The following is a 12,183-nucleotide window of genomic DNA, read 5'->3' on the forward strand; positions in this document are numbered from 1 at the left end:
CCAGAGAGCATGTGTGCTCTCTGCAAGTGGTTTGAAGGGAAATGAGTTTTCAAGGAAGAGCCGATTGGGCCCAGCTGGCTCACATGCCAGCCAAAGAACTGCTTCCCAAGGTGTGTGGTTGAATATGGAAGCTGTCAAAGCACCCTGGCTATGGAGACACCTATAGAAACCAAACAATTCACATCAACTTACCTCTTCCCCCCCCAAATCCTTACCTTTTATTGGTTTGCCAAAAAGTTCTTCTGGGTTTTCCCATAAGATATCATGGAAAAATAGCTTATGGAAAAACCTGAATGGACTTTTTGGCCAACCCAATACTTCAGCACAAACAAAGGTATTTGATTACTCTGTTCATTATTTGGGAGCAGGTGTTAATCAACAAGAAAGTAGACAAGATCAGGAAGCAGTTAGGTGGAGAAACAAAAAGCCTAGGTTATTCCACAGCCCCACAAATCATACCCTGCACAGTCCCCTCCCTGGGGCTGGGCATGGGGTTCCACTGAGCCACACTGCACAGATGTGCACACCGGATTCAGATGTTAATAGCTCACCCACATCACATTTCTTCTTCTTTTTTTCCTATAGCATTATCCTGAAAAAAAAATCTCATTTAAGAAATGAATCTGATTTTTAGTTAAAAATACCCAATTCAGATATCAAAAACTGGCCTGAGTACAATTGTTCCCTGTTTGCACTAGAAACAGGTTGGATGAATAGCCCCCCTGGTAGCCTGCAGTTTTACTGAAGTTGCCTCCACCCCCATCGCCTATAAAATTTGGATCCCTCATTTGGCTGAGCCTGAGGAATGATGTCTCCGTTGGAAGCCCCATAATAGGGGGCTGTTGTTTTGCTAGAGACGTCCCAGCCTCTTAATGGCCTGGTGCTCTCAGCTATAATATTCTAAATACATATTACAGAGAGCAGAGCATATTCATAACTGCTCCATGGTGGCATTTAGATTTACCCTTGAAATTTATCTTTAATTTTTACAGTTGTCTCCTTAACCATGTATATTACTCCCTTCTTCAAACAATCTGTCTTGCTGCTGCAGTTTTTCTTGAAACCAAAGCGTAATTAAATATTAAATTAATATTTCATTTAAAATTAAATATCAGAGGCTTCCATCTAATCTTTCACTTGTGCACTGCTGGTTCTCACTTCGTGTTCTTGTTCCTATATCCACAAAGTCAGGTACTGCTTCTTAATAATGTGTTCCTATATTATCTTTGTTCTTTTTTTTGAAAAATTGGTGACACTGAATCTTTGCTGCATTGAAACAGATGGATATAGGGAGAGATTTCAGGGTAGCAAAAGTTAAAGACAATTCAACAGCCTATGGCTTCAACTCCACCCATCTCCATTTCTCGAAGAATTTCACTTTCACCAAATAAATAAATAATGGGCTTCCCAGGTGGCTCAGTGGTAAAGAATCTGCCTGCCAGTGCAAGAGATGTAAGAGAGTCGGGTTTGATCCCTGGGTCAGGAAGATGCCCTGGAGAAGCAAATGGCAACCAACTCAGGTATTCCTGCCTGGGAAATCCCAAAGACAGAGGAGCCTGGTGGGCTACCAGCTATGGGGTCGCAAAGAGTCAGACATGACTTAATGACTGAAGAACAGCAACAAATAAGTAATAGTCTTAGAATCATAATGCAAGAACTTACAGGGGGTCTGAGAAAACATTTAATCCAACTTTTTGTTTTTGCAGAGAGATAAACCAAAGTCCACCTGCCTTTGAAGGTGGTAGAGTTGGTCAAGGTTAGGAATTAAGGCAGATCCCAGACAAGGGACAGTTTTTTCTCTATCACACCATCAAATGTTATGAAAAAATTGACCTTGGGGGCAGATAGCCTTGAATGTTGGACACCTGAGGAGTAAGGTGGATGATAGATGAATGAATGAGAAAATTGGAAGGATTGGGAGCAAGAGAGAGAAACCAAAATCATAGCACAAACAAGTCAGACCTCACAGAAATAAATACACGTGTGCATGCGTGGGTAATCGCTTCAGCTGTGTCCAACTCTTTTTGACCCCATGGCCTGTAGCCCACCTGGCTCCTCTGTCCATGGGATTCTCCAGGCAAGAGTACTGGAGTATTGCCATGCCCTCCTCCAGAGGATCTTCCTGACCCAGGGATCGAACCTGATTCTCTTACGTCTCCTGCACTGGCAGGCAGGTTCTTTACCACTAGCGCCACTTGGGAAGCCTCACAGGAATTAATACATAAGATCAAAGCACTTTGAAGACATATTCACTGAGGGAAGACCAGAAAAGACTTCCTAAAGGGGGCTAGAAGGCTGGGGCTAGTTTGCAGGCCTGTAAATTCCTCCCCAAGCAAGGGTTTTATGCCTTTCTGTCCTGTCAATGGAGAGTAACTGTCTTAGATCAGCACCATATGGAGAGGTATTCTTTTTATTTTATTTTTTTAACTTTTAATTTTGTATTGGGGTGTAGCTGATTCACAGTGTTGTAACAGTTTCAGGTGAACAGTAAAGGGACATTGTGATACATAATCATGAATCCATTCTCTCCCAAACCCTGCTCCCATCCAGGCTGCCATGTAACAGTGAACAGAGTTCCATGTGGTATCCAGCAGGTCCTTGCTGGTTATCCATGGAGGGATGTTCCTCAAGCAGGTTTTCTCTTGTGCCTGCATCTCAAAGTCCATTTTCTGATCTGGCACTTGCCTGGCAACCATATTACATAGATTTGAGGTTTCCTGAGCAAGATTCTTTTTCTATTGCTTCCTTTAATTCTTGGAGAAGGTTGAGATTTAGAGTCAGGGCTGGAAGGATCCTTTAATTCTATGGCCTGGACCCCTCAGGGGCCTGTGGGCTCTGTGATGAAAGTGAAGACCCTCTGCTGCAGATGGATACACACAGATGCAGACAGACAACTAGGCTCAGGCTTTTTAGACTTTTGTCAGCCTGTTATTGGCCATCCGTAGGCTCCATGATGATCCTAGGTGCCAACTGAAGACTTACTAATGAAGAAAGCTGCAACCGAGATCAACATCCCAGAGTCGCAGCCTGACAGAGTACTCAGATCTCCTTGCTCCCTCATTTTACTTGTCTCCTCTCAAAAATTTCTGCAAAGGAACTTGATCAGCCCTTGCTATTGCCTTCTTGGTGGTCAGTACTTTTGTTGGTCAAAGGCAGAAATGACCACCTGCCTGCAAAGTCAATGCTGTCTTTGTTGAGGGTAGACCAGAATTCTAACCAGGAGTCCCCTTTCCATGTTGGTCATGGAAAGAACCTCTATTTTTGGGAAACTTAAGTAGAGGCAAAAACTGGGGTAAGCATTATCTGCTCTCCATGCCTCCTCTTAAGGAAAAAAACCAATCATATAGAATTTATCCGTCTCACTAACCCTTTGGGAAAATTAATATTGAGCAACAGCCAGTTTTTTTTTTTTAAATGAGTGGTTCCCAGTAGATATTTTTAGTTAAATACTATTTACTTTAAAAAAGAAACCCTTCACACATTGTTTATGGTTTGTATCTATTCATTGGGTCAAAGATATGTAAGCAACCTCACATATTATACCCGCAATCAAAATGAGAAATGACACATAAGATCTAGGCTCTCAGGAGAAATATTATGAAATCTCAAGGTATTGATGAAAGTTTTTCCAAGGCTGATCCAAATGGGATTTAGATTCTGTGGCAGTTGAAATGTGTATTATTAAACTCCTTAAGCAAACCCGGATGACTCCCAGTGGAGGATTAAGACATTCTATGTATAGCAAAGACGAAATTCTCATGTCTGAGTTTTCTCTATTGAATTCCCCCTTGATTAGCTTCTGTAATATTTAACTTCATGCCATGCCATAATTATTTAATAAAAGGTAAATATAAATTATATTTCAGTGGGGATTTGACCTTTTACCTTAATGTTAATGTTACCAAAGAAAGACATAGATAAATAGAGCCTATAGATCGAAGCCTATTTTTAATTTACTCTGTTTTTGCCTTGCCAGCTTTTCTCTGTGTCCCTCTCAGCCAAGAGGTTGGCAGGACTTCACACCACCCCCGCACTCCATGTGGTAGCAGAGGCTGTAAATTCACACTGATGATGGCGGTTAATGATCTGTTGTCCCTTAGAGACAGTCTTGGGGCTGGTCTTGGGCACCTCATTAGCTAATTGAGGTTTACTTGGCTCGCATCAGGACTGAAAAGTCAGAGAACACCCAGGGAGGTGGGGAGTGGGGAAAGCTGGGACTCAAGGTGAGGCCGAAGTGATAGGATGCAAAGCAGCTGGTCCAGTGGGAAGTGAATTTGGACCCAGAATAAAAACTTTAATGCAACCCTGATTTTTTTTTTTAAGATGTGGACCATTTTTAAAGTCTTTATCGAATTTGTTACAATATTGTTTCTGTCTTATATTTTGGATTTTGGGCCCAGAGACATGTGGGATCTTAGTTCCCTGATCAGGGATCGAACCTACACCCCCTGCATTGGAAGGCATGGTCTTAACCACTGGACCACCAGGGAGGTTCCCAACCCTGAGGTTTTGGAGGCTGAACTCTTGAGGGATTGACTGATTTTTCTTCTTACACTTCGGTGTTGACTAAACGGTTTGGGCTTCATGATTTTTACTTCAAAATTTCACTAAAGTGGCATGCTGTGTGTGTGCTCATGCACACATCTGTGTGATTATTCCCTGTCCGTATAGATATACACGACAGTGTATTTCACCATCTTTCTCATCTTGGATACACACAGAACCCATCCACAGCATATGCCTAGGAAGTCTGGCAGGGGCCTCCAGAAAACACTCAACATGAGAAAGAGATGAGTATGTCTATTTTGCTTCATCAGCTTAAAATGTGAATTGCTAATTCCATGTGGTCAGGAGCACCTGCTGTTTCTGATGGAGATGAGGAGTCTGGATGAGTGGGCAGATGAGATAAACCAGACATCACCCTGGTGTCCTGGTGGTTTTCATCTAACAGGGACAACAGTGGGTACAACTGTGTGATAAAGTTTACCAAAGAGAGGGCTTCCCTGGTGGCTCAGTGGTAAAGAACTTGCCTGCCAATGCAGGAGATGCAGGTTCAATTCCTGGTCCAGGAGGATCCCACACACTTCGGGGCAACTAAGCCTGTGTGCCACAGCTACTGAGCCTGTGCTCTAGAGCCCGGGAGCCGCAACTACCGAAGCCCTCGTGCCCGCCAGCCTGAGCTCTGAAACAAGAGAAGTCACCACAGTGAGAAGCCTGAGTACCACAGCTGGAGAGTGGCCCCTGCTCGCCACAGCTAGACAAAAGCCCACGCAGCAACGAAGACCCAGCACAGCCAAAAATAAATAAAATTATACAGAAATAGCGTCTATGAAAGAGAAAGCATTCTGTGTGCTAATTAGAGCCCAGCTTTAGCAGATTACTCTGTGAGTGGCAAGAAGGACCTAGGAATAAGGATATTAGTGGCAGGCTGAGGATAGACCCTAGGGCTTTGCTGAGAGGGGGCGAGAATTTGGTAACAATGAAGATGGGAGGGAAGGGACAAGGACAGTCATGGAGACAGTGGGGACCTTGGTTGGGGATGGCTAGATTCTCTATCTTATGGGTTATTCCCTTACTTTATGGTCAATGTGGCATAAGCATGCTGTTGTTGTTAGCTGCTCAGTCATGTCTGACTCTTTGCGACCCCATGGACTGTAGCTCACCAGAATTCTCCAGGCAAGAACACTGGAGGGGGTTGCCATTCCCTTCTCTAGGGGATCTTCCCAACCCAGGGATCAAACTTGTGTCTCCTGTATTGGCAGGTGGATTCTTTACCACTAGCACCACCTTGGAGCTGCATTTAAAATAGGGATAAAATGCATGTTATAGGGTTGTAATGAGGATTAAATGAGCGAATATATGTAAAAGGTATTAGCATAATGCCTGTAACATAGTAAGCTTTCAGTACATTCTAACAGCTATCATAACAATTTTCATTGTTGAATATTATAGCCACTAAAAGTCCTATTATTAAAGAAAAAGTCTTCAGAAATTGCTGACATTATAGTGTTAAGCAGGGAAAAAACAGTTTACGGAATGATTCAATTACACCCACAGCTATTCTTACATGTGTTTCTGGGTGAGATGGTAATATGAGTGCATATGTCTGTGCTCAGTTGCTTGGTCGTGTCTGACTCTTTTACAACTCTATGGACTGTAGCCCACCAGACTCCTCTGTTCATGGGATTCTCCAGGCAATAAAACTGGAGTGGGTTGCCATGCACTCCTCCAGGGTATCTTCTGGACCCAGGGATCAACCCGTGTCTCTCCTGTCTCCTGCATTGGCAGGCAGGTTCTTTACCACTAGCGCCACCTGGGAACATGAGTACAAGTGTTTAATTGGCCCCCATCCACAATTTATTGAAGGATATTTTCAAGAAAGCAAAAAAATAAGGGAGACCTGGTATTCGTGTGTGAAGCTAAACTGGTCTTATCATAATGCCAAAGATTCTGTGTCCTTGTGCTTGCAGGCAGGGTTCCCATGATATTCTGCACATGGGAACAGATGAGGCAAGCCAAGAAATCAGGGAGAACCCTGACAAAACCTCCCAGGTGCCCCCCTCAGGGTGAGGACAAGTGACACAGAAAAAACTTGATCTAGAATGCAAAGAGAATACTCAACAATTCTGTGTCCAGAGAAGGTGTCACTAATGTGTGAGGAAGACAGAAAGATATCCTCTTATTTCAAGGGCCCCGACAGAATTCGATTCTTATTCCTACTAAAATAACCTGACTGCTGGAGAACTGGATCAGTCAAGAATGGAAATGTTATGGTTCCACAGGACCACTGGTTAGCAGAAAAAGTGGTTAAACATACAGTATATGAATTATTGTTAATATGAGGACATGGTTTAACAGAAATATGGAAATTAATGTCTAAAAGAGACAGATCATAGAAAATCTAGTAATAGGAATATAGCTGAGGAGGATAAACCATCAACAAAAATGTAAAGGTAGACAGAATGAGGTGGAGGAATTAAAGGTAAGCAACATTTTGTATATGTGGAGGGGCTCCATAGACTCAGGCAATTAGGCAAAGCAAAATATTTTCAGAGAAAGTCAGAGGTACTATTCTAAATTAAAATAGAGTGTTCATCTTCCTAGTCACTAGAGAAAATATATATACATTAAAAACCTATTAGACATACAAGGAGCATGTGGAAGGGTAAATTTATAGCAGCAATTATGTAGAAAAGATGTTAAATAATATGATCAAAAAGATATATTAAATAATACATTTAAAGCATTTCCCATGGAACACAGACAAGACTAATATGAATTCACAAAAAAACTTAATAAATTCCAAAAGGCAGATATTCTGTACACCACCTTTTTGAATCCAGTGCAATTAATTAGAATAAATAATTAACAATTTAATACTCAATCACCTAGAAATTTTAGGATATTCTCTTTGGAACTAAAGGAAGACAAAATTAGAAATAGGACTGTTCAGAAAGTGTAACAAAGTTGGTTACTGTGGGGAGAGTCATAAATAGGAGATTAGAAATTTTAAGCAAATACTATAATAAAATATATGCTAAAACATTTAAAACCTTAATGAAATGCATGATTTCTTTTTTAAAAATAATTTTATTTCTTATATTTATTTTTGACTGTGCTGGGTCTTCATTGCTGCATGGCCTTTCTCTAGTTACGTTGAGTGGGGGCTGCTCTCTAGTTGTAGTGCGTGGGCTTGTCATCACGGTGGCTTCTCTTGTTGCAGAGGACGGGCTCTAGGGCATACAGGCTTCAGTGACTGTGGCACAGGGGCTCCGTAGTTGCCGCTCCCAGGCTCCAGAGCACAGGCTCAGTAGATGTGGTGCACAGGCTTAGTAGTTCTGCAGCATGTGGGGTCTTCCCAGATGAGGGATTGAACCTATGCCTCTTGCATTGGCAGGTGGATTCTTTACCACTGAGCCACCAGGGAAGCCTGCAATGCATGACTTTTTGATGGCTGATGGCTATGTGGTGTCAGTAGCATGAGACTGCCGTATCTTGAATGGGAGGAGTCTATGGGCCATTCATGTGGACATTTCCAGCCAATACTTGGAAAAATAAGGCTGAGTTTTGGGCAAGTTACCTGAACTGCAGATAAAGATTTGTGACAGGATGTAGCTTGACATGGGAACCATGTGAGCACTCATGAGGTTGCTGAGGAAGGAGGTATAGGCAAGCAGAAGACTGCCTTGGCCACAAGAAACATCAGCATTTTTTGTTGCCTTGGCCACAAGAAGCATCAGATGGACAGAGGAAGAGCAGTCCTCAAGGCAGGCTGAGATGGCTTGACTAGAGTGGTAGGGGTGAAACAGGGCAGTGTGCATTCAGGAAAGTCAGTGAGTAGACACATTGCCAGCAGGAGAGTGGTGTCAAATGCTAACTTGAGTTTAAGGTAAGAATGGAAAAATTCCTCTTGGTTTGGCTAAGGTGTTATTGGTGACTTTGAAAAGAACAATTTCACTGGGGTTCTTTCTAACTTTTAGTCAAGAGATACTACCCAAGCTATATAAATTTTATAGTACATAGGATAAAATATAGAAAGCTTCTCAGTTTATTTTTCAGAGTGGGTATAAAATAAAAATCAATCAGAAGCCAACAACGCCATGCACAGTACCCCAGTTATTAATATGGGCACACAAATCCCAGCAATAATAACAGTAACAGATGCTTGTTGAGGGCTCAGAATGTGCCAGGTGCCATTCTCAGTGATGAAATTGATTTCATCCCCACACCAGCAATTGTAAGAAAATATTAACAAATTGCCTTCAGAAATATACTAAGCAATTTATATACTGCATCCATGAGTTGCCATTTAATTGTGAAATATTGAGAAATATATTCTAAGGGGGCTTCCCTGGTGGCTCAAAGGTTAAAGCGTCTGCCTGCAATGCGGGAGACCCGGGTTCGATCCCTGGGTCGGGAAGACCCCCTGGAGAAGGAAATGGCAACCCACTCCAGTATTCTTGCCTGGAGAATCCATGGAGGGAGGAGCCTGGAGAAGATTTCATATGACTGTAATTTTCTAAAATTCTAAGAATTTCTGATAAAAGCCCTTATCAAAGCATGATAACTAAAGTGAAAATGTTAGTCACTTGGTCGTGTCCAACTCTTTTCAACTTCATGGACTATAGCTTGTCAAGCTCCTCTTGTCCATGGAATTCTCTAGGCAAGAATACTGGAGTGGGTAGCCATTCCCTTCTCCAGGAGATCTTCCCAACTCAGGGACTGAACCCAGTTCTCCTGCATTGCAGGCAGATTCTTTACCATCTGAGCCACCAGGGAAGCCCATGATATACAATATTTATAAATAAATTTTAAAAATGATAACTAATATTTATCTCAAATAGCCAGTATCACATTTGGTATGGAAGTGTGTCATTCCCATTTAAAGGGGGGGCAAAAAGCAAGAATATCTACTATCATCCTTTTTTCAGATACTTTTTGGGAAGTTTCAGCCAATACAAGGATGAGATTAAGAGAACTAAATGGAATTAATATACTTATTAAAAGAAAACAAGCTGATCATGAAGTGTAGATGCTCTGAATGTTCAAGCCTAAGAATAAACAACAGGAAAAAAATACATCTGTCAGTGGTTACTATTGGTTAAGATCTTTTATTGCAAAGAACTGTACTGGGAACATGATATACACTGTTTCATTTAATTTTGACAGCAAACCCATGAGCTAGATTTTAAACAGAAGCTCACAGGAATCAATGGTAGAGCTGGATTCAAACCCAAGATCCACTTGACTCTAAAGCTGATTCTCTTAATGACTATACCATATACTGCCACACACTACCCATCACACACTGCCTGTGCAGACACATAAAAACCAAAGTTTTTCTAGGCGCTAGCAAAACTCATAGAAAATGTGATGAGGGAGTAATCATATTCACAATAAAATCGACAGACGATGAAATACATAGCAAAAAACACTTACTACCTAAATAGTGAGCAGTACACATTTTACTGGTAGACCTAAAGATTTCATATAGCTATGTATATGCAAACACCCCCTGACCCATGTGTGTGTGTATCTGCCAGCTCTTGGAGCTGGGATGGTCTTTCTACCTATAATACCTAAGAACAAATTTGGATATGTTATTGCAACATGGTGATAGAATGTTAAAAATATTAATATGTAAAGTGTTTTTACAAGTTAAAAAAGGCCTATTTCTCAAAAGAGTGCAGAAAGTATTAATAAGCAGCTCATAAAAGAAGAAATCAAAATATTCAGCAAGTATAAGAAAAACCTCTTCAACCTCACTGATGAATAAAGAAAAAAGTTTAAATGACCACATGCCCTGCTGGAGGGAGTATAAATTTATATATTCTTCTAAGGAGGGATTTGACAGTATGTGTAAAAGGCCTTAAATATGAATCATAATTTTTGGTCTAGTAATTCTAATTCTTGGAATTTTCTAATTGAAATAATCAAAGTTATGCACAAAGGATAATTATTGCTCTGATTTTTATAACAGTGAGAAATTAGGACCCTGTTAAATACCAAACATTAGGAAGCCATTTAAATAAATTACAGACCATGTCATGGAAAAAATATGCAGGAATTTAAAATAATGTTATAAAAGAATATTTAATAACCTGGGGAAAAGTTTGATATATTGTTAAATGAATAAAAAGTAGGTTATGTAACAGTGTGAATAGTATGTCTCTGAATAATTTTTAGTTTGTGTGTGTGTTTAAATCTTGGAGGATATATACAAAAGTGTTAACCCAGATCATCTCTAAAATGATGAGATTATGGATGATTTTATTTTTCCTTCTATATTTAAAAATTTTAATAATTTCTTTAAATAAAAGGTATTGCTTTGAGAATTCAAGTGATAGCAACAAATATTCATAAACCATATATGCAAAAAGGAAGATTAAAAAGAAAATACACCCTCCTGTGTTTACTGCTGCCTAATGGGAGTGCAGGTGATTATTATTTTATCCTTTGTATCTTTTTCCTTTACTTTGATCTTGTATTAATTTTAAAACCATAAAATTTAAGCAACCAAACTTTTAAAAAGTAAAGAAAGAGAGGAAGAAAGACAAAGGATAAAGGAATCAGTCCCCCAAAACTCCTCAGCATAGTAGAAGTGCTGAAATACGTCCTTCATTCATCCGCTCTCTCACTCATTTCACAGTTGCTGGCAGTAAGTGCCAACTGTGTGCCAGGCACTGTCTCTAACAATGAGAACACAGGAGCAAAGTAAGTGTGAGTTCTGCTCTTACGGAACTTGCAGTATCTCATGGACCCTGACATGAAGTGAATGTATGTGTAACAAGATATAATTGAAAATTCTGGAATCATATTATGCATAAGAGCAGAGTTTTGTAAACTCACAGAAGATTTATATGTGTATAAATATAAATATTTAAGAGCATAATTAAGAAAAAGTGATATTTAGGGGAAGAATTGCTAGATGATGAAGACATTGGGGAAAAGGCAAGGAGGGAAGAAAGGAAAGTCATGGAAAGGTATTAACACTTTATTGTCTTCATAAGAAACTGGGATGGGATATGATTGATTGTGTAATGTTTCTGAGTAGTTGAGAGTGAGCAAAGAATGTGTGTGCACTGAAGGCAGAAATGATAAAGTAATTATAATAATCTTGACATTTGGAGACATCATTCTAATGACTAAATTACTAGTAATTCTAAACTTATAAATGTGAATTAACCAGTGTCAATAGCAAAAATCCTTAACTGATTGAAACCACTGTGTCAATTCTTAGAAAGATAATATCAGAACCTTTGTATTATCCATAGCAGACTTAACCAGATACCTTGCTCTGTAGCCAGTTTACATCCTCAAGAAGAGGACTTTTGTTTTTCAGCATTAAATGAACCCACCATAGACTATGGCTTTCAGAGACTGCAGAAGGTCATCCCAAGACATCCTGGAGATCCTGAGAGATTAGCTAAGGTAATACACTTTGGAAAATAACATGTGAAAACCTTCTTGTAAAATTTCAGTAAACTTAGATAAACCTAGAGATTTAGGTCTCTTTAAAATTAAATTAGGCATCCCTTGTCCGACATACAAACTTCCAATTCTAAATGAGTGATTTCTGGGGATCTAATGTGCAGCATGGTAACTATAGTTAATAGTCCTATATTGTATACTTGAATAGATCTTAACAATTATCACCACAAAATGAAAACAAAAAAGGTAATT

General features: G+C 40.0%; 1 protein-coding gene across 1 annotated transcript in view; it reads left to right on the top strand.

Moving 5' to 3' along the window:
- EBF2 (EBF transcription factor 2) overlaps nt 1–12,183 on the top strand; it is a 220,621-nt gene that overhangs the window by 182,757 nt on the left and 25,681 nt on the right. Inside the window, exon 11 of the mRNA XM_069575945.1 lies at nt 11,843–11,931. Within this exon, the coding sequence (XP_069432046.1) occupies nt 11,843–11,931 (89 nt within the window). The remainder of the gene's footprint in view (nt 1–11,842; nt 11,932–12,183) is intronic.

This window comes from Ovis canadensis, chromosome 2, assembly GCF_042477335.2.
Source record: "Ovis canadensis isolate MfBH-ARS-UI-01 breed Bighorn chromosome 2, ARS-UI_OviCan_v2, whole genome shotgun sequence".
Lineage (NCBI taxonomy): Eukaryota > Metazoa > Chordata > Mammalia > Artiodactyla > Bovidae > Ovis > Ovis canadensis.